This window comes from Camelus bactrianus, chromosome 10 (assembly GCF_048773025.1).
Source record: "Camelus bactrianus isolate YW-2024 breed Bactrian camel chromosome 10, ASM4877302v1, whole genome shotgun sequence".
Lineage (NCBI taxonomy): Eukaryota > Metazoa > Chordata > Mammalia > Artiodactyla > Camelidae > Camelus > Camelus bactrianus.
In genome coordinates, this window is record NC_133548.1 from 4,714,376 (window position 1) to 4,735,600 (window position 21,225).

Consider the following 21,225-nt stretch of genomic DNA (forward strand, 5'->3'; position numbering starts at 1 on the left):
GTCTGAGGGTGAAGAGCCGGCATGCAGGCTCCCTCCTCTGCCTCCAGTGGGGAAGCTGTGGGGTAGGAAGGCGAAGGGCGGGCCAGCGATGCCAGAGGGCTGGAGGAGGGCGGGCAGCTGCTCAGCCCACCGGAGAGGAGGCCCTGTGAGTCAGCCAGGCTGGTTCCTTCTCAGGGCAGAAGAAAGGCAACAGCGAAAGAAAGAAGCAGGGACCCCAACAGTGTCCTCTGAGGAGGGAGAGGAGGGAGCTGAGCCAGCCACACCTCTGACAAAGCAGAGGCCCCAGACAACTGCTCCTACCCCCTCAGCCCCAGGGCTCCTGGAGCCCACCCCACCAGGCTTCCAGCTACAAAATACATGCTGGCTTGACCTTGGCAAGGAAGCAAATCTGGCACCAGAGACATCAGGCCACATGGGGCAATTAACACAGCTCAGTCCTCACCTTCTAATGTGGCCCGAGCTGAGGTTCCCACCAAGCCGCTTTTCAGCTGGAGCTGAACCTGATTGCAGAATCCCTGGAGGGCTCTCTCCCCAGAGAATAACAATTATCATTGCCATAATAATCCTAATGGCTAATAATTATGGAGGACTCACCAGAGTCACCCCATGCTGAGCACTTCACAGCCTCACTTCACTGGATCCTCCAGCGTGTCTATGCAGGGGCACTACGATTAACCCCCCAGCTGACAGGCAGGGAAACTGAGGCACAGCGTAGTTAGCTCGCTTGGCCAAGGCTGCAGAGCTGGGAGTGGGGCCAGGAATGTGAGCTGAGCCCAAACAGGTGGGAGGGGGCCTGCATGTGCCCGGGGATTCCAGGTCTGGGAGGCTGGGCGGACTGCCCCCCGGGGCCCCCAGGCTCACTACCTGGGATTCCTCCGGCAGCCCCCTCAGCTGTTCACAGCAAACCTGGGGGAGGCAGGAACAGCACACTGGGGGCTCAGTGTGTCCTCAGGCCAGGGGTGCCTGAGACAGCTGATCTGCTCAGAGGCTGGCACTGGACACAGCTTCCGGAGAGGAGCCCACACCATGCCACACTGACCACAATGGGGCGGCCTCCTGGAGTGGCCACTGGTGACCAACCCGGCCTTAGGTACTGCGTACAGGCAAGAACGGAACAAGGCCCACCTATCCTCTTCACGCCTACAGAGAGTGGGAGCTGTGTGTCCACCAAATGTGTCCCTTGGTGCTACGGGAACCCACTGATCACAGATCAGAGTGTGTTCCTAACTCAGCACCCGCATCTGCATCACGGTCCTGCGCTGCTGATATGAGCTGATGAAGCTTGAAAAACCCCGAACCTCTCAGTTTCCCCATCAGAAACACAACATCCCCCAAGATCCCAGCCATCCAGAAGAGACCTTAACCTTATTGTGTAAGATCAGATTAGTGATCACACGACCAACCGGAGAGCCTGGAAAACTCCGCCCACAGGCCCTAACATGACCCTTTAGGCGTCCAGGGATAGGGGGGTCCCATCTTCAGGCACACCATCCTGCCAGGATGGGGAACCGGGTACGCAGTGGAGAAGCAACAGAAAGGCCAGTGATCTCAAGCCCTGGGCCCTGCAGGGAAACAGAGCCCAGGGGAAGAAAAGCTTGCCTGGCGGAGAGCTGTGAGCGCATCCTCCAGCACCCTCACAGGCGGTGCAGAGCAAGGGGGCTGCCTGGAGCCCAGCACCCACCTTGTGGCCAGAGCTGCCTGGATCCTGAAGCAGATCCCGCTTCACCCTGGGAATCAGTTATTCCCAGTCCAGGTCCACAGCCCAAGGGGCCACAAGGTGGGTTGGCTCCAAGAGGGGCTTTCCTGGCTGAAAAGCCCGATGGAAACTCCCCGGTGAGGGGCTCGTGGAAACCCTGCAAGCCTCTGCTTCTGACAGGGCTTCTGGAACCCCGACCAGCTCTACTTGGCGACTGTGCACGTCTGGGCTCAATGAGCAGGGAAGGTTACTACTTCACAAATGTACTTTCCTTGGAAGGAAAAAGTCTTTCAAAACAGAGGGAAAATTTTGTTAAAAACTAGACATGGTAGCCAAAAGGATGGAAACTGCTCTTTGGCTCGGAGCAATCCTCCGTTAGTGCCTTCTGAAAGGAGATGGGGAGGAGCTGCCTCGAGGGGAGACCACTGCCCACACTGAGGTGACCAGGACCACGCTCTCCGGGCAGGGTGCACGCACGGCTCCCCTGCACTGGGGCTTCCCCGGCAGGGCTAGAGAGCCAGCATCCCAGCCCTGTGAACTGACACTCCGCTTGGAGAGAACTCTGTGCAAACACAGGTGACACTGTGAAAGCCAGCAGAGATTCCCCCCTCCCTTGCGGCGCCCTGAGCAGGCAGCCAGCAGCTCGTGGGTCCTGGCCAGCCTAAGAGCTGCAGCAGGGAGCCAGGCAAGGACCAGGGCTGCAGTGGCCATCACCAGCATGGTGAGCCTCTTGAGGGAGAGGCGGCAGCAGGGCAGGCCCGCAGCAGCCAGGCTTGGGACCTGGGCACTGCCTGCTAGCCCGAGATGCAGCACAGGCCCCGGGAATCAATCGGTGCTGAGCAAACTCATGCAGAGACATGAGCAGTGAAAACGTGACTGGAACAAGCATCAGATGCTCAGAGAGGCAACCTTGAAGGGGCAATGCTCTCTCAATGCTTAAACTCCTGAAAGCACATTCAAAATATCTCTCATCCAGTTACCTCCTCTGTAGTTAAAACCCCAAAACACCAAAACTACCTTTTTTAGCATAAAAATTCTTGTGCCACTCTTTCCACGTGTTTGCATGATTGAAAACATTCATAAAGGTTTTAGAAAAATGATAAAAATCACAGGTGCAGGACACAGGTGCACAGGTGCCAAGCCCCTCATGACACCTCAGTCTGAGTTGCGGTAGGCAGGGAAGTATTACGTGGACCCAGGGCTTCACGGTCACAGACATTTGGGATGCACTGGGTTTCTCGAAGTCAAATAAAGGCCAGTGTTATTTGTAGCAGGTCTCCTCAGAATGCACATCTTGGAAATATGGGCACTAACTAGGGGAGGGGGCCCCACACCAGCCCTAGAAGCTTTCTGTCACATAGCAGGACTAGGGAACACAGCGGGCTGGAGCTGGGGGTTGGGTGCAGGAGCTCTCAGGCAGGAGATTGAGGGGCCAGAGGAAGTAAGGTTGGGGAAGACCTGTTTCCTGGACAGATGAGGCCTTAGGAACCCTCGGGACAGCTACATGGAGTGTGTGCTCCGCACCAGACACCAGACCAGGGACAGAAGGATGGGGATGAAGACACTGTGTTCCCAGGCCTTCTCAGGCTGGGTGGACCTTGGAAGGTTCTGGACTCCAAGGAGCCAGACCTGCCCAGAGAAGCGCTCACCCCGGGGAGCACAGGAGAGGGCCAACACCAGCTCAGGAGCAGGACAAAACACCGGGCCAGAAAGCTTCAACTTTAGATGCCGAGACGCCAGTGCAGTTTTTCTTTGAAGGGGAAGGACATGATGAAACTAGTTTTAGAAAAACTAATCTGGCCAGAGAGAAAGATAAATGGGCAAGGGGAAAGTTCGAGAAAGCAGAAACCAATCAGACACTGGCGGAATCCTCCACTCAGAATCTAGTCTCCCATGGGATACAGCCGGGCCGGAGGTGTGGGGGAGGCCTCAGAGTATGGAGGGTCTGGGTGCAGGAGGAAGGAACCCCACAGGCTTCCTGACATGCATCCAGGGAGCAGAGCAAGAGCAGGCATCCAAGTCGGCTCCGTGCTCCCAGCCTGAGTCAGGAGGGATCCGATACACCCTGGTGCCACCCACTCCGTCTCCTGCGGGGAACCAAATCCCCTCCGGGGGAAGTTCAGAGAAACGCCCTCCCCCTCACAAAAGCAAGCTCGGGAGCACACCTTGCTCTGAAACCACCTTGCAGTGAGACATCCTTTGGGCTCCCATCTCGGAGGACGCCTGCTCCCTCAGGGCAGAATCCGCGGTGGCAGCTGCCCACAAGCAGCACGTCTGGAAGGCACCCAGGCAGCTGGGCTCACGGGTCCTGGCCGGGGGCCACGCACTCAGGCCACGCATTGCCCACGGAGCAATTTCCTGAGAGTTCTGCTAGGCAGGTAACTGCCTCCCCACCCCAGTTAATAGAGGGGTACAGCCCAGGGAAGAAATTAGAGTTGCTCACATTTTGTTCTGGAATGAACAAGGGGAGGGGAGCAATTATTCAAGCAGTAATTACACTTGCCTCCGGGTTGGCGCTGGAGTCAGCTGCACTCAAGCTTGTTCCCCGCGCGGACCACGGCAGGAGCGTCCCGGGCAACCCAGCCCCCACGTCACCTCTGAAGTCCTCCACGTGCTAACACAGACCGAAAATGGGAAGACCAGCTCCATGGCAGTGGCAGATGGCTTTATTTCCATAGCCGGAGACCCGCCTGCTTGTCAGAGACCATGTTACAGTCCAGCCCTGACACCTGTTGAATGTCACCATTTACTGCCCCCGGATCAAGAGACCAAAGGGTCAAACCTCAGAGGCTGACTCTGAAGTCCGTCGCAAAACAGTAAATGCACAAGAAGAGTCAACACAATTTTTTGAGAACAATGAAGGGGTAACGGCACAATCCATCTCAAACTATGCTATGGTGCTACGGAGATCAAAACAGCAGGCGACTGGTACAGAAAGACACCCACAGGTCAACAGTACAGGACAGAAGTTTCCAGAATGAGGTGCCAAGCACCACAGACACTGGACGTGGAAGAGTGGCGTTTTAAATGAATGAGCACAGGATGAGCCATGCCATCAGGGTGTTGGGACTGCCCCCTGTCCACTTACTGGGGGGATCAGTTCAGACCCCTACCTCATATCATAGCCCTCACCGCAAAAAATCAGACAGAACGTATGAATATACAACAACGCAACGGTAACAGTCCTGGGGGAAAATAAAGGAAGATGTACTTACAAACTAGTGGTAAAGAAACAAGGCACGGAACCCAGAACCCATTAAGAAAAGACTGAGTTTTGTCAGATGAAACTTTCTAATGTCTTTGGAAAAACAGACCACCAAAAACAAGGATGAAGGACCAGCTACAGACCAGAAGAAAAACCTGGGTATAACAAAGAATGAATGTCCACACCAAATAAAGAGTTCCTACAAATCAGTAAGAAAAAGAGAAGCAGCAATTCAATGGGAAAATGGGCTCAGGATTTAAGAACATTGCTAACAAGCCAGTAACGAGGGACGTGCAAAGCAGAATGTTACCATTTTTAACCAAACTGAGTTTTTAAAAAATTGAATCTGGTAATTCCCAGCACTGGAGGGGAGAGGGGAAGGCGTGTACTCTCACAGACACCTGGCAGGGTAGAAACTGATGTAGCCTTTTTGGAGGAATCTGTCAATATTCTTAAAATTTTATAAATGACCGTACTCTCTGATGAGGGATAACTTAAAAAAATGTCTGAACACACGTGCACAGATAAATGTAAACGCAAGCCACGCGGTTCACTGTCATGCACTGTAATAGCAATAAAGCCTGGAAAAACTTAAATGCTTTTCAGCTGGGCAAAAGCCACAAAGCGGGATGCAGCCATGCTGCGGAATACTACTTCGCTTTTAAAAAGGAATCAAAATCTAAAAAGCAAGGATACAGAAAACGTTTACGGTACCTCAGCAAGTGAAAAGGATGGGCTGTAGAATGACAGGGAGAGAGCGACCGGATTTACATAAAAAATATGAGGATGTTTCCAAAGCAATACAACACGTTCAACTATGTGTTGAAGACGTGGTCTTCTCCGAGGAGAGAAATAAAATAGGCTGTAAAAGACACTCATCTTCACAGAAAGAGGGACCATGCTGTGAAGGGTTGAGGCTGTTTATATGTATTCCTGTGTATTGTGCAGTTAATAATACACATCTATTAAAAAAGTGGCCACCAGGCCTCTGTAAAGATGCTCAACGTCATTAGCCACCAGGAAAACCAAGTCGAAACCACAAGGTGGTACCACTTCACACCTACTAGGAGGGTGAGAACCAAAAAGAAGGAAAATCACCAGCACAGGCAGGAAGGGGAGAGGCTGGAGCCCCTGCACAGTGCTGGGGGTGAGCGCCAGGTGCTGTAGCTGCTACAGAAGGCAGCTTCCTGGTTCCTCAAAAATTAAACAGCGTGACCGTGTGATTCCACAGTTCCACTCCCTGGTGTAAACCCCAAAAGTGAGAGTGGGGTCTCATATAGGTACTTGCACGCCCATGTTCACAGGCAGCGTTATTCACAGTCACCAGAGGGGGAAAAACCCAAGTGTCCATCAACAGGTGAGCCAATAAAAGTGTACTCCATCCACACAACAGAATGTCATTCAGCCATAAAAAGGATGGGGTTCTGATAAGATAGATGAACCTTGAAAACATTTTGCTAAATAAAATAAGCCAGACACAAAAGGACAAACAGCATATGATTCCACAAACATGAACTGCCCAGAACAGGCAGATTCACAGATACAGGAAAGCAGCATAGAGGCTCCCAGGGGCCGGGGGATGACTGCTTACTGGGCACAGTTCCTGTCTGGGGTAACAGAAAAACTTTTTGTAACTAGATAGTGGTGACAGTTGTGCAACATTGAGAATAAATTAGTGCCACTAAATTGTATACTTACAATTAAAGTGGGAAAAAACAGGCTAGAACGGCAGAGCTGGGGACTGCCACGGTCTCGGGAGGCCACACTCCAGACCTGATGGGGCAGGACCTCGGAGGCTTAAGGGTGGAGCCAGGTGGCTTCAGGGAAGCCACACAACCCGGCAGAGCAGGGACAGCGGGACCAGGGAGGATGACAGATGAGGCCCTTTCTTGCTTCAGTTTAACCACTGGAAAAATTGTATCAAGGTAAACTGAAAGCACTGAAAAAAATCCACACTGAATCAAATACTAATCAAGAAAGCAAATAAGAAGACACCCAGAAGGTGCAGTATCTCCCACCAATGGAAAAAGGCTCAGAGGTGACGTCACCATGACAATTTCCTGGGGGGTCCTAGGCAAGAGAAATCTCAAGCTAGGACAGAGGACAGCAGATGTGTGATTCTGGGCACACATGCCATCAGGACCTGCAGTTCCAGCACCACACGGCTGCCACCGCTGCCACCAGAGCCTGAGGTCCACACGCAGCCGGCAGGCAACCCGTGGCTGGGCCAGCAGAGGGTAACTGGCCCTGACCTGGTTACAGGCAAAGGCAGGCCTAGGAGGGCTGCTCGGAGCTGGAGAATGGGAAGAATGGACTTGGGCAAGGGGCACACAGCCCCCCACTTACCCGAGAGGGTCAGCAGCCAGGTTTGCTCCCGGCTGGAGCCCACCCCTTGGGGGCAAAGCAGCTCCAAGCAGAGCCCTCAACACCTCTCCTCTCCTTCCAGCCTCACACTGGAAGTCAGTGTTTGGGACTCTGACCCTTGGTCTCTTTCACAAGGAAATGGACAGATACACACATTGCTATATAGAAAATAAACAACAAAGACCTACTGTATAGCACAGGGAACTATATTCAGTATCTTATAATCACTGATAATGAAAAAGAATCTGAAAAAATATATATGTAACTGAATCACTTTGCTGTATACCTAAAACTAACACAACATCATAAATCAACTATACTTCAATAAAATAAAATCTTAAAAAAAAAAAAAGGAAGCGGGACACCTAGGGTGGGATTCCTCTTGCCACTGCATCCTTCCCACGATGGCCCATCTGGAGGGCAGGGCCTCCAGGTTCCTACTCACAGATGCCGCCTCACTGAACCCCAGCCAGCACCCCACAAGGCACAAGCCAACATCCACATTTTGAGGATGAGGAAGCTGAGGCTGAGAGCTAGTAAACCACCTTCCAGAGCTGAAGAGAAGACAGAGAGCAGCCTGAGGCAGCAGGCGGGACCTGGGGACCAGCTCTTTGTGCCACCACCTGCACACAGCCACCGGCTCCTCTTCAGAGCAGACACGCCACCACTTCCTGAGCAAATGTGTCCCAGGCCCAGGCGGGGAAGGGGCTAGACAGGGCCCCTTACTCCCATCAGAGCCTCCCCATTTTGACAGCGTGTTATGTGTCCAAAAGGCCACATAAACCACAAATGTCCAGTTTCTCTCAGGGCTTCTATACTATTGAACATGGCACTAAGTCCACATCCCAGCACCCCTTCTTCCTGAGGGCCACCACTGGTCTTAGCGTGTCCCCTGGCTCAGCTCCCTTCACCATCAGCTCTCCCATCTCTGAAGCAAATCAGCCAATGTCCAGCCCAGCTTTAAACAGCATCCGCTATCCAAACCCCACTAGGGCAACCAGCTCCTAGCCCATGCCTGCTGAGAGAGGTACCCAACCAAGGTCAACCCATCAGCGGATGGATGGATGGATGGATAAGCAAATGTGCTCTATCCATAGGATAGAAAACCGTTCAGCCTTGAAAAGGAGTGGAGCACTGACACATGTCACAACGTGGACGCACCTCGAAAGCATTACACCCAATAAGAAGCCAGATGCAAAGGACAACACACCCCATGACTCCCTGTATATGAAGTGTCCGGAACAGGAAATTCCATAGAGACAGAAAGCAGACTGGTGACTGCCACAGGCTGGGCAGTGGGTGGGATGGGAAGTTACTGTTTAATGGGTATGGGGTTTAATTTTGTGGCCATTGAAATGTTCTGTATCTTAACAGAAGTGATGGTTGCACAACATTGTGAATGTACTAAATGTCATTGAATTGTATACGTTAGAATGGTTAGTTTCACATTACGTGATTTTTCGCCTCAATTTAAAAAAAAAAAAAGACCAATTCAATACCTTTCTCCTAGGACTGACCTGACTCCAGCCTGCGATGCCTTTCCCTCTCCCCAAACTCAAGTCTCCGGAAGCTTCCATCACCTTCTGGATCACATCCAGACTCTGCAGTGTGATCTGGCCTCTTTCAGCAGAGCCCACCCAGTCCTTGAGGACAGGGCTCCGGGATTGTGAGGGAGGGGCCCCTGGGCCCACCTCTCCCATAGCTGCACAGTCAGCTGCTATTTGCCTTCCCCTCAACCGGACACCCTGACAGCAAAGGCCTGGGCCTCCTCCACCATTCTATCCAGTTCTATCCCCCGCTCCACACAGTTCCAGGCACTGAGAGTAACAGCAACAATAGTAATAGCTGATCCAGTGCCACGAGTGGGTCAGCTCACTGAACTAGTGGAAGGAAGTACGACAATGCCCATTTTACAGAAGAGGAAACTGAGGCACACAAAGGTGGAGTTGGCTGCCCAAGGTCCCCCTACCCTAAGCAAGACTGGGACCAGACCTGGGCACTCAGGATCTGCCCACACTGTTAACCACCGCAAGACACCTCACCCAGTGTTGCAGCGATAAATGAGCCAGACAGTGGACTCAATGTCCAAGGTCCCAGGCAGGCGAAAAATCCAGACTGTGTGGTAACAGCTTTTAGACCTTCCGGGCCAGAAAGATCAAGGATCCCATTACACAACAGGCACCACAGTTCTGCCACCACTGGTCCCAGGATGGTGCTAAGGGTTTCACACACAGCATCTAGGGCTCCCCATCATGTTGGGTGGGGGGTGGGGGGGACCAGGTGAGGACTCTGGACACAGAGAAGCTAAGTAAGCTGTCCAAAATCAAACAGCTACCGCGCACGGAGACCCTCGCGGTCCGCCCCTAAAGCCCCCGCCCCGACCCGGCAAGCCCGAACTGCACGGCCGGAAGCCGTGCTGAGAACCTCACCTAGCTGCAAGCGCCTCCCCCTGCCCCGTGTGCAAATTCTGCTAAATGCCTGAGTGGTGACACAGTGCAGCTGAAATTAAACAGGTTCCAAATAGGACGGGATCTCCACAGCAAATGCTGGATCACGCGGGTGGACTTAGAACTGAACGGGAGGGTTAAAGGTAGGTGGGCCCTGCTTTGAGAAGCAGAGGGTCCTTTGGGGGAACTCTCAGTGGACTCTACACAGCATTCCATTAACTCAGTACCCACCTGTCGGGCCCTCCCAGTGGGTATCTGCAGTAACCACCCTGGGGGCGGTTCTGGAGCAAGCGCTGCGGGGCCAAAGGGGAGAGGCCTGGACCATGGAGCTGGAGCAGGCCGTTCCCAGCACCGGGACCACTAGAATAAAGCACTTTCGTGGGCTTACAGCTTCAAATTGCAACAGGAAGCAATCAGGAAAAATAATTAGCTACCAACTTACTGGCTCCACTCCGGACTGAGGCATAAATCTAACACAGAAATCAGAGACATGACATACCAAGAACAGTCAAAATAGTTCTGCAGAAAGATCCCTCCTTTTCCTTCCATTTTAGGACCAGATTACCACATTAGCCAGCACTCTAAAAACCTTGTGTTGACATGCTTCCTAATGTTAAAATAATCAGCTCTATTTTTGCCTCCCACACAACTGAACTCCACAGATGTGTGATTCCGTCTCCTTAGGGGCTCGAACCGCACGACAGGCATTCAGCTCCAACAACGTTACCCCAAAAGCTACAGGAAATCCAAACTGCAACGAAGTGAGAAGCAACACAGCCGGCTGAGAAACCCCACCTTTAAAACAAACATCTCCCCCCCACACACAAAAAAACCTTTTGCCTCCGTGATCCAGGCATTTCCGGAAAGAGAAGCGCTGGCCTGAACTACCCAGATACTGTCATTGTTTCGTCGTCACCTTGTTTTGCTTGTATCAGACAGGGCCAAGAATATAAACTCACTCCCGAGGGAGGCAAATTTGGGGTGAAACCACCAACAGCCTCCCGGAGGCAAGAGGACTGGAGGAAACTACCCCCTCTCCGCGCCCCAAACCTCAGTGGAGGGGCCGCAGGGCTAGGAGTGTGACCACAGAGCCAGGCCAGGACACCTCCCCGCAGTGTCCGCACTGGAAATATTCAGGGAGACAGCTGTTTGCCTTAAAGAGGCCCAGACAAAGGGATCCGAGCCCCCCTCCTCCCCCCACTGCCACCAGCAGAACAGCAGCCTGGAGAGCACAGGACTCCCGTGCCCACTTGGCCCGCCACACTCCAGAAAAACAAAACACTCAGGTCGGAAGAGAATGATTTAGGTAGCAAGAGGCTTGCTTCAAAAACCACATGGCAATCTCCAAATTAAAAGAACATGTGTAGCTTTTCACAAGGCGCTTAGTTTCCTGAGTCCTCCTGACCTCAACTCCACCCTCCGGACAAGGCAAAAGTTGGAGAGAAAGGTCCCCGGTCACCGCTCTCCCGAAGGGTGTGTACAACGGAGGCCCCACGCCGCGCTCTGGGACACTTCGCCCCGCGCGGCGGCCCCACGCAGCCGGCCCCCGGGGCTAGGCGTCACTGTTTAGGGCCCCAGGGGCCAGACCGGTCGCCCGGGCACCTGGCAGGTGTCAGTACATTTGGAAACAGTCAGCAAGGCAAATGAAAGGGGCAGCGCCACAGGCCAGGCGGCCGGGCTCCCGGTTCAGAACTTTCTCTGCAACTTAAATCAGTTCCCAGAGCTCGCAGGCCGGCCGCGCGGCCATCGGAAACAGGGTCGGGAAGGAGTTCCCGACACAGGGCGGCGAGGCCTGCCTCTGGGCCGACAGTCCCCGCTCTGTGCCTGCCCGCCAGCCGGGGTCCACACGGTCCCCGCACGGCCTCGCCCGGCCGGCTTGAGGCGGGCGCACTTCTGAGCGCGCCCCGGGGCCCGGGCAGGTGAGGACCCGCCCGCGCCGCACCTGGCGGGGTGGGTGCCGCCCGCGCGCCCTCCTCGCCCGCCCGGGACGCGGACGGGCCCCGGCGTCCCCGGGAGGAGCCCGGGCGGGCGAGACAAAGGGTCCGCGCGCGGCCCCCGGGCGGCGGGCGCGGCGGGGACCCGCGGCGCGCGCCCCAACTCGCCCCCAACTTGCAAAGTCGCTTCCGAGGCGGCGCCGCGCACTTGGCCTCGGGGCGGCCCGGGTGCCCGGGCCATTGTCCCTCCGGCCCGCGCCCACCTACCCGCGGCGGGGGCCAGGCTGCAGCAGAGCGCGAGCAACAGCAGCAGCAGCGGCGGCGGCGGCGGCGGCGGCCGGGGCGGCGCCGCCTCCATGTTGTCCGGAGCCGGACGGGCCCGCGCCGCGCTCACTCGGGCTCCATGGCGCGGCGGCGGCGGCGGTGGCGGCTCCTCGCGCAGCTCCCGGCGCCTGCCGCCTCCCCCCTCGGGCGCCGCGGACCAGGACGACGGGGGGAGGAGGGAGGAGGCGCGGGAGCGGAAGCCGCGCCGCGTCCCCGCCCCCCGCCGCCGCCGCCGCCCGCCCGCGCCCCCCGCGCCGGCCGCGCCCTCCCGCGGGCGCCCCTCGGAGCCCGCCCGCGGCTAGGCGGCCGCTGCGCGCGGTCCCCGCGGCTCTTCCCGCGCCCCCCGCCCCCTGGGACCTGTCACCCGGGCTCCGCGGGGGCGCGGGGTCGGGCGCCGGGTTCCCACCCCGCTGGGCCCGGGGGCAGATCGAGACCCGGAAGCAGGTGTGTCACCTGTGGAGCTGCCGGGATCGGGCTTGAAGGATGGGGAAACTGAGGCAGGGGGCGGGGCATGCGAAGAGGGTTGCCCGAGGGCACACGGTGAAACAGTTTCGAGGCTGGAAGCCTGGGGCCCCGGGCCAGGTCTACGCGCTTTCCCGCAGCAGGGTCCCGTCGGGGCGGCCCCGCGACACCTGTTCTCACTGTTGAGGGCGCCGGGGAGCACAAAGGAGGGCGACCGCGAGTCCGTGCCGGGGCAGGGACCGAAGCGGATGATGGAGAGAGGCGGGGGCTGCTCGGGCTGGGAGCAGGAGTGGGTTTGAGGTTTTATTTTTAAACTAATGTATACCCTCTACATTAATTACGGTACACGAAGACTGAGCTGTAGACACGCTGTTCTTCCGAATGTGCTTGTAGGCCGCCTTAGGGAGAAAGCCCCTCTAGGATGGCAGACCTCACCTGTGATTCATTCAACAAGCAAGCACTGAGCCCCGCCCCCCACCCCCCTTTTCGCTGCTCTGTGTCCCCCTGAGCAGCAAGCTCAGCCACAGATCTCTCGGGGAACAAGAAGGGCTGGGAAGGACCATCACGAGCTCTGGAACCCAGAGGCCCAAGTTCAAACTCTGCTTCTGCTGCTTCCTAGAACCAGGTGTGCCCTTGAGTGGGTCCAAATATAACCTTTCCTGGGACACCTTCTGCCCTTATAACACAGGGAGATCAATGCTTGCCTTGCAGGTGCCAAGAACTAGCTGCAGCTCACATGCACAACCAGGTACACATGGATATGGGCATTTTTCATATATTTGTGACAACGTTACAAAGCTAGTGTTCAGGCAGAATGTCTCTGTCCTACAGGGTTTATATTCTAGGGAAGGAGATAAAGAAAAACAAGAAGATAGATCAATTTAAAAACCAAAGCAAACAAACAAACTGAAACACCATTAACCGAGCGAGGGATGCCATGAAGAATGAAGTGTCCTGGGCTGCAAGATCTAGGGAAATTCTGACTTAGGGAGGTAGAGACATTCGAGCTACCACCAAAGAGCCAGCAGAGGCAAATGGAGCAGTAGGACAAGCCAGCTGGGGCTGGGGCACATCAGAGCTGGAGAAGGAGTCAAAAATTTATCCCAAGACAATGGGAAGCCAGTTAGGGGTTTAAGGAGCAAAATCCTTGCTGATTCCTCTCTTACACCCTCTGCCCAACCCCTGTTACACATCCTGTTGGCTCTACTTTTAAAACAGAGGCAGACTGTCAACACTTCTCACATCTCCACTACCACCATCCCAGTTTGGGTCATGTCCCACCCCTGCTGGGTCTCCCTTGTCCAGCCTTGACCCTCTTCAGCCTAATCTCACAGCAGCTGTCAAAACAAGTCAGCTCACATCCCTCCTCTGCTCAAGAACCTGCTATGGCTCCCACACCAGTCAGAATAGAAGCCAAAAAGCCTTATGGCACCTAAGGGGACTGATCTAGCCACATTTCTCCCTTTATCTCTCTAGCCTCTTATGCACTCTCCTTCCTCTCTCTCACCCTGCTCTGGCCACATGGCCTCCTTGCTGGTTCTCAAACACAGGAGGCACACTCCTGCCTCAGGGCCTTTGCACTTGTTGGTCTCTCTGCTGGAACTCTTTCGTCCCAGTTACCCACATGGTTCATGACCTCACGTCTTCAGCTCCTCAGCCAGACCTTCCCTGACCTCCTTTGGAAATTGTAAACCACAGCCCCTCCACTGCCCACCCTTTGCCAGCACTCCCTGCTCCATTTCTCTGCTTAACGTTTCCCCTTTGCACTGACCATCAGCCAACCCACTTGTGTTTACTTTTCTTCCCTCCATTAGAATGGAAGTGCCCCAAGAACAGAGACATCCACTTGATTTGTTCCATGTGGGCCCCCCAAGCCTACACCAGGGACTGGCACATAGTAGGTTCTCAATAAATGTTTGTTGAATGACTGATTGAAGGGAAAAGATCTAATTTACATTTATAAAAGGAGCAAGCTGGCTGCTGAGTGGGGACAAGACTGTCTGGAGAAAAGAGGGGATGCAGGAGACTGGTCAGCAGGTGTGTACCATAGCAGCAGCCAGGAGAGATGGCAGCTCTGACGGGCAGTGGGTGGGGGGCTTACGAATTGCGAGAAGACTCTGGATTCAGGATGTTTTAGGAAGAGCTAATGGGACTCACTAAGGGTGCTGGCTGTGGGAATGAGAGGTTGGGCACCTGGGGTGGCCCACCGCAAGGGCTCTGCTAGTGGACATTTATTACAACAGCTGGGCCAAAGTTCAAGTCGAAGTTCTACATCTGATACAGAGAAGATGAAGACCCTGTGCTCAGTTATGCAAATGATGAAAAGGAAAATGAACCAAGAATATAAACAGATATTGAAATTCTTTATTCTCAGGGAGGGAGACAGCTTAACTCTCAGAGTGGGAGAATTCAGTGAATATAGAAGAGGTCACTTAAGTCAGGGGATGGCAGAGGCTGGCAGTAGCTCCTGGGGTGCCCTGGGGTTTCCTGTGCCAACTTGTGGGGTATCAACTGTGGAGGGGCCGTCAGAGACCCCCTGAGAGGGAAAGGACTGTGCCTCAGGTCTCAAGGCAGAACTCTGATCAGAACTTTGAGAAAAGTTGTTTGCAAAGAACAATGAGAACTAGTCACTATTTAACTCTGCAGAATTCCAGCATCATGAGGGCAGTAATTTTTAGACTCTTCACTAATGTCAGAAGCAACCAGAGAATGTGCTAAGCTTCCACTTCCCCAGAAGGCTGCCTGTCACAGCTCATCACGCCACCGAACTTTTCTTAGGCCTTGCTTTTGAAAGAGTTTTCTCTCAAGTTATTGCTCAGATGCAGGTTCCATCCCCATGAAGTAACAGGGGCTCAGCACCTGTCAGATCTAATCGTTTCTGGACACCAGGGCTCAGCCGGGGTCCATGTAGGGCCCATCACAGGGTGACATCTCAGCCCACGACACGTGGGGAATAATGACTTTCTGGTTTCCCTCCCAAGCTGGAACATGCTGACTCTGGAGAGTTATTCTGGGCACGCGAGCCCTCCCTCCTGGCAGGCCTGGCCACTGTGGTCAGAGGTGTGCCTTGGGCTCCAGCATTTCCGGGCTCTCTGAGCCTCAAGCATCCTCCTGAGGACAACTTGGTGGAGGCACACGGGGGAGAACATCCGCTAACTGGCCATCCTTTGGATCCCCTCGGGCCTCTCCCCTGCCTCAGCACCACCCCCAGCATCTGGCACTGGGAGCAGGCAAGGGAGGGTGGCCACCGGTGCGCGGTGGTGGGCAGTCCGGGCTTGGTTGGTAGCGGGCCATGGTCTCTGCAGAGACAGCTGGGGTGTGAGGGACACAGGCTGAACTTCACCTCTCCAAGCCTCGGTTTCCTCATGCATAAAATGGGAATGCTATTGGCTTGACTTCTTATCTTTCAGAGCCGATGTGAGCCTTAGATGAGAGACGACTTGCAGACGTGTTCTTTACGCTGGGAAGCCCTGTGTCAGTGCGATCTGTGATTAACCAGAGCCCACGACAGGGCGTGAGGGTGGATGTGCCAGGCACCCCAACTTGTCCTCTCTTCCAATAGTCACCATCCGTCCCTTAGTTTCTGCAGCCCTGAGCTTTAGCCCTCCCGAGGGTTTGGCTTGCATGTAACTCGTGTCCTGGGGAGAATGCCAGGGGCGGCCACGGGAGAGTCTGGTCCACTTGGCAATTTTGTTTGTTTATTTGGTTTTGGGGGGGTAATTAGGTTCATTTATTTATGTATATCTATTTTTATATATTTATTTGCATTCCTTTTTTATTGAAGTGTAGTCAGTTGACAATATTGTATCAATTTCTGGCATACAGCCTAATGTTTCAGTCGTACATATGCATACATATATTCGTTTCCATATTATCTAATTTTTTAATGGAGGTACTGGGGATTGAACTCAGGACCTTGCACTGGCTAAACACATGCTCTACTGATGAGCTCTACCCTCTCCACACAGTTTTCTATAACAGTTTCATTTTATTTAACAGTTTTATTTTCACTACAGATCAAGGAATTGACATTCAGGTTTCATTTTCCTTTTTAAGCACTTTAAAGACACCTGCAGTAGGTTGAAGAGTGGTTCCCCCCACATATACTAATGTGGATTAGTATATCCACATCCTAATCTTGGGAACCTATGAATATTAACTGATTTGGGAAAAGAGTCTTGGCAGGTATAATCAAGGATCTTGAGCTGACGAGTTCATCCTGGACTATCCAGGTGGTCCCTAAATCCAATGACAAGTGTCCTGATAATAGGAGAGGAGGAGAAAGAAGTGGAGATGGAAGCAAAGATCAGAGAGATGTGGCCACAAGCCAAGGAACACCTGGAGTGCCCAGAAGCTGGAAGCAGTGAGGAAGGCTTCTCCCCTAGAGCATTTGGAGGGAGCGAGGCTCTGCTGACACCTCGATTTCAGACTTCTGGCCTCCAGACTGTAGGAGCATACGTTTCTGCTGTTTTAAGCTGTCCAGTTCATGATGATTTGTCACAGCAGCCACAGTAATCTAACATAGTCCTTAATCTTCACAAACCCATTTTACAGGGAAGGAAACTGAGGTCAGAGAAGTGAGGATCTGTCCAGGTTATCATCTCCAACTTACTTTATACCCCAGTGGCAAAGGTGAAGAGGCCCAACAGAGGCCATGTGGCCTGCAGAGCCTAAAAGATTTGCCTCCTGGCCCTTTGCAGAAGTGTTTGCCCACCTGCTATAGGGGGCCCGATGGTGACACCTGTTCCAGAATAAATAAAGCAGGGCAAGAGGGTCAAGAGGGGAGGCAGGCCTCACTAGAAAGGTGATTTTTGTACAGGGACCTGGAAGAAGGGAAGGCCAGTGCAAAGACCCTGAGGTACAGTGAGGGGGCCGGAGGAGCTGATACAGAGACAGCCAAGGTCAGAGAGGAGCAGAGACCTGGAGACCACCTCCTCTGAGTGAGATGGGGGATCATCAGAAGGCCAGGAGCAAGGGAGCATGGGCTTTGATTTCCATTTTATAGACTCTGCCTGCTCCTGAGTGGGAAAGAGGCTGAGGGGGCAGACTTGCCCACTGGACCTCGCAGGCAGCCAGTCGTCTGTGACCTTGAGGAGCTGTTTGGATTCACGTGGTGGCTTGCATGCACCTGGCTTTGGCTGAGGGCCGGGGGCACCACACACACTTAGTTGAACAGCAGGACTCCACAGACCGAGTCAGGGAGCATCTTTCCCTGCACCCAGCTGGAAACCTCAGGTGGCCGCCACACCTCCCTGTGGTCACTCTCAGGTGCAGTGAAGCCCTTGGGTCACTTCTAGTCCCAGGAATAGTGTCAGCTCAGGAAATGCCATTCCAGTTCTGGTTTCATGATCAAAACGAAGGTTTATTCAGAGTCACAGTTTCTCCCCTCCTCCAGCTCAGCTGCAGTGGGGAGGGCCAGCCCCATCTCTGCTCTCCTCCGTGAGCCTGGAGCTGGCCATGGAGGGAGGATCGGGACCCTGTAGCTTTGGGGGATTCCCAATGTTGATCATTCTCTTTTGGGCTCTTTGTGAAACCTTAGATATTTCTCAGATGGTGCCTGACCCCCGCGACACATGCCTTTGCCCAGTCATCCAGGAAGCACAGCCTCCATGCAGTTCCTCAGTGGCCGGGCAGCTACAGTGATGGCCTTGGCCTTAAATGTATCAGGCTTGGAGCGCACAGCAGAGCCACGCATTGTCCTCCAGCCAGACAACGGCTTCAGGAGACACACGTCCACTTGGTTCCTTGAAGCCCCTCTTGCTAGTCTCAGGATGAAGGGGACTCTTCTATACTCTCAAGGTGGACGGTGGACTAATTAGGGTGACCAACCATCTCAGTTTGCCTAGAACTGAGGGGTTTGCGGGACACAGGACGTTCAGGGCTAAAACTGGAAGGTCCAGGCAAACAGGGGTGAGTCGGTCGCCCTCCGGCTGGTGGAATCAGGCTCCCGTCTGCAGGACCCTCACCCCAAGCATGTGGGGGTCGGGACGAAAGTCTAGGCCTGCCACTTAAAATTATCAATCACTCTCAACATATCAATGCTATTTTTAAAAAAAAGGTGGAGGGATTTTTCTGGATAAAAAGAGACAAAAGAAATAGCCTGACTGATTAGATCCTGTTTAAAAAATAACTGATGATATTAAAAATACTTGTTTGTCTTTTTTTGTTTTTTGGGGTTCTTTTTTTTTTTTTTTTTTTTTGGTTAAGGGAGGTACTGGGGATTGAACCCAGGACTTTGTGCATGCTAAGCATGCACTCTACCACTGAGCTATACTCCCCACCCCCGTGAGGTTTTTTTAAGATGTTAGAAAACTATTTTGTTAATGTCGGGGAATGTTCTTAGGAGATCTCTCCCAAACTATTTAATGGAGACACATCATACTGTCTGTGACATACTTTAAATATTTCTCCTTTTGGCAAATGTGGCAAAACCCTTAACCAATTTTGAACCTCAGTCATAAAATTATGGGTGGTGGCTGTAAAAAACAAAAAAAGTGATAAATCAGACCATAGACCATGGAGTAAAAAGAATGTTCTTCCTCCCTGGCTGGACAAATACACAGTCATTAACACCAGGAAGTTAGCGCTATGTAGAACTTTTCGGACTCCTCTGTGTTGGAGCGAGGTGACCAGAGACCTAGCCCAGGACCTCCCTGGACTTTCGCCCCAGGGGAGGTCTGTGGTGGGACTACAGGTCTGGGGGGGGGCACCCACACAGCCTGGACTTGGGTTCTGTGCTGTTTGGGCAGGGACTTGGGGGTCCCAGTGCCTGGGGCAAGGTGAGTGGTGGTGGGCACCAGGGAGCATGTCTCCTGTGGGTGATGGGCAGGCTGGAGGGGCAGAGTGGGGGCCCCCTAAAGCTTGGAGCCCCCAGCAAAATGACACTTATTATTTTGTTTTAGGCCTTCAGTCTCAGATGAAGTGGAGCCAGAAAGTCCCATCTTAAACTCTACCCCAAAAGAGAGAGAGACCAGGCTCAGAACAGGCGTGGCACCTGCCCAAGGTCAGGCAGGTGGAAAGCGGCCAGGCTGGAATTTGAACTCAGTCTCCCAGCTCCTCCATGGTGCTCCTCCATGTCCCTCCTCTGTAGGGCTAATCCCCTCCCTTGCACTGACTGCCTCTCCTTTCCCAGGTCCTGGCCCCCCTGCAGGGCCCCTCCTGCCTGGCCAGTGGCCAGCTCATGCCCCCTCTTTAGGCTCCACCCACTCAGCTTGTATACAAGAGCAAGATTCTCTTTTCTTAACGTATAACAAAAACTCACCCTTCCCCTTCATTCTCCCCTCTCTGCCCCCTCAGCCGCCAAGCCCCTACAACCCACCGTCTACACTCACTGCCTCCTGGCCTCACCACCTGCTCATCTAGTCCTGCCCCTGTGATGACCTCCCCACTACCAGCTCCAAGGGCCATTCCTGGTGCATCTCACGACTAGATTCTGCTCCTCCTCCACCCACGCCTCCCTCCCTGTCGGTCCCAGCCTCTGTCCCTCCTGCTCACACACTCTCCCCTGCTTCAGGCATGGCCCTCCTAGGGGCCACTTTTCTCCATCTCCACAGCTAGCTTCAGGCCCCCTCAGCCCTCCCCACTGTGGTCTGTCCCTCAGCGCAGCCAGCATGATGGTCCTAAAATGCCCATCTGACAGTGGCCCTACCTTCACACAAATCCTCTATGGCTCCCCAGTGCCCCGTGGCCCCTACTACTGCCGGGTTCCAGGATCGGAGCCTCCTCTCCCGCTGGCATCTCCTCCCTCCCCGAGGCCGGGCACAGTTCCTCTGGGCCACTGGGTCTCTGGGTCTAGCTGTCAAGCCTCTGCTGCAGTTATTAGGGTCACCTTTCACCCAGTGAGGTGGGGGCAGAGGAGAGAGGGTAGCTGCTGCAGAAACTCACGGGGAGGGGGTCCCTTCTAGCCGATGTGGGGGGCCAAGTAGGTGAACTGGGCCTTCGCAAAGGGTCAGCTTCCTACTGTACAGCACAGGGAACTATATTCAATATCTTGTAACAGCCTCTAATGGAAAAGAATAGGAAAAGGAATATATGTATGTGTGTATAACTGAATCACTATGCTGTACGCCAGAAACTAACACGACTTTGTAAATTGACTATACTTCAATTCTTTTTTTTTAATTTAAAAATTAGAAAATTGGAAAAACAAAGCGTCAGCTTGAATAGGCAGCCACAGAGGTGCTGGGCACTCCCCCTGGGAGGCAGGCGTGTGTTTGGAACAGTGACTCCCAAGACCGGGGCCACGAGCAGCTAGATTGTGGGGTGTGGGAGGGGAAGGGGACCATTAGGTGGGCAGGCTGTAGGGGCAAGACGGTGGGTGCCCCAAATGAGGGCTCCACCCTGGTGGAACTTCGTGCAGTTTCCTCTTAGGGATATTCCTGGAGCTGAGTCTGGGGGGATCTGACCATCCCCAATAGCTGTGATTCTAAATTCTAGGTTCTAGAAAGAAGTCATGGGAGGCCCCCAGGACAGGAGGCTTTGCCTGAAGGTGACAAAGGAGGGTGCAGGTCTCAGGGCTGTGGCTGAGGATACCTGGCAGTCTTGGCTCCCTGCTAGTCCCACAAAGGGCCCTTCTCCCTGCTGGGCTCTTAGAAGCAGCAGCTGCCCCCAGGCCCTGTTGGGAGTGAGGGGGCTTCTCTGGCCTCGTAGGTCCAGCAGGACAGCTGGGGCTGGCATTGAGTCTGATGATGCTCACGCTGGGGCATCGGGCAGCAAGGACATGAACCCTCGCAAAGCAGGGAGCAGACCCTGGGCCTCTCAGGGCCTCGTCCATCTGCCCCCACCAGGTTCAGC

At 54.0% G+C, this 21,225-nt stretch overlaps 1 protein-coding gene across 4 annotated transcripts in view; it reads right to left on the reverse strand.

Moving 5' to 3' along the window:
* The window catches only part of LRP5 (LDL receptor related protein 5), a 113,001-nt gene that overhangs the window by 87,605 nt on the left and 4,171 nt on the right, over positions 1-21,225 (reverse strand). The window contains exon 1 of one of the 4 annotated variants that reach the window (XM_074371603.1): positions 11,914-12,127. The exons of 2 other annotated variants lie outside the window; for them this stretch is intronic. In XM_074371603.1, the coding sequence (XP_074227704.1) occupies positions 11,914-12,004 (91 nt within the window). In that variant the 5' untranslated portion in view covers positions 12,005-12,127. Of the gene's footprint in view, positions 1-11,913; positions 12,128-21,225 lie in introns of those variants that run through there. One more of the 4 variants, XM_074371604.1, reaches the window with a different exon arrangement.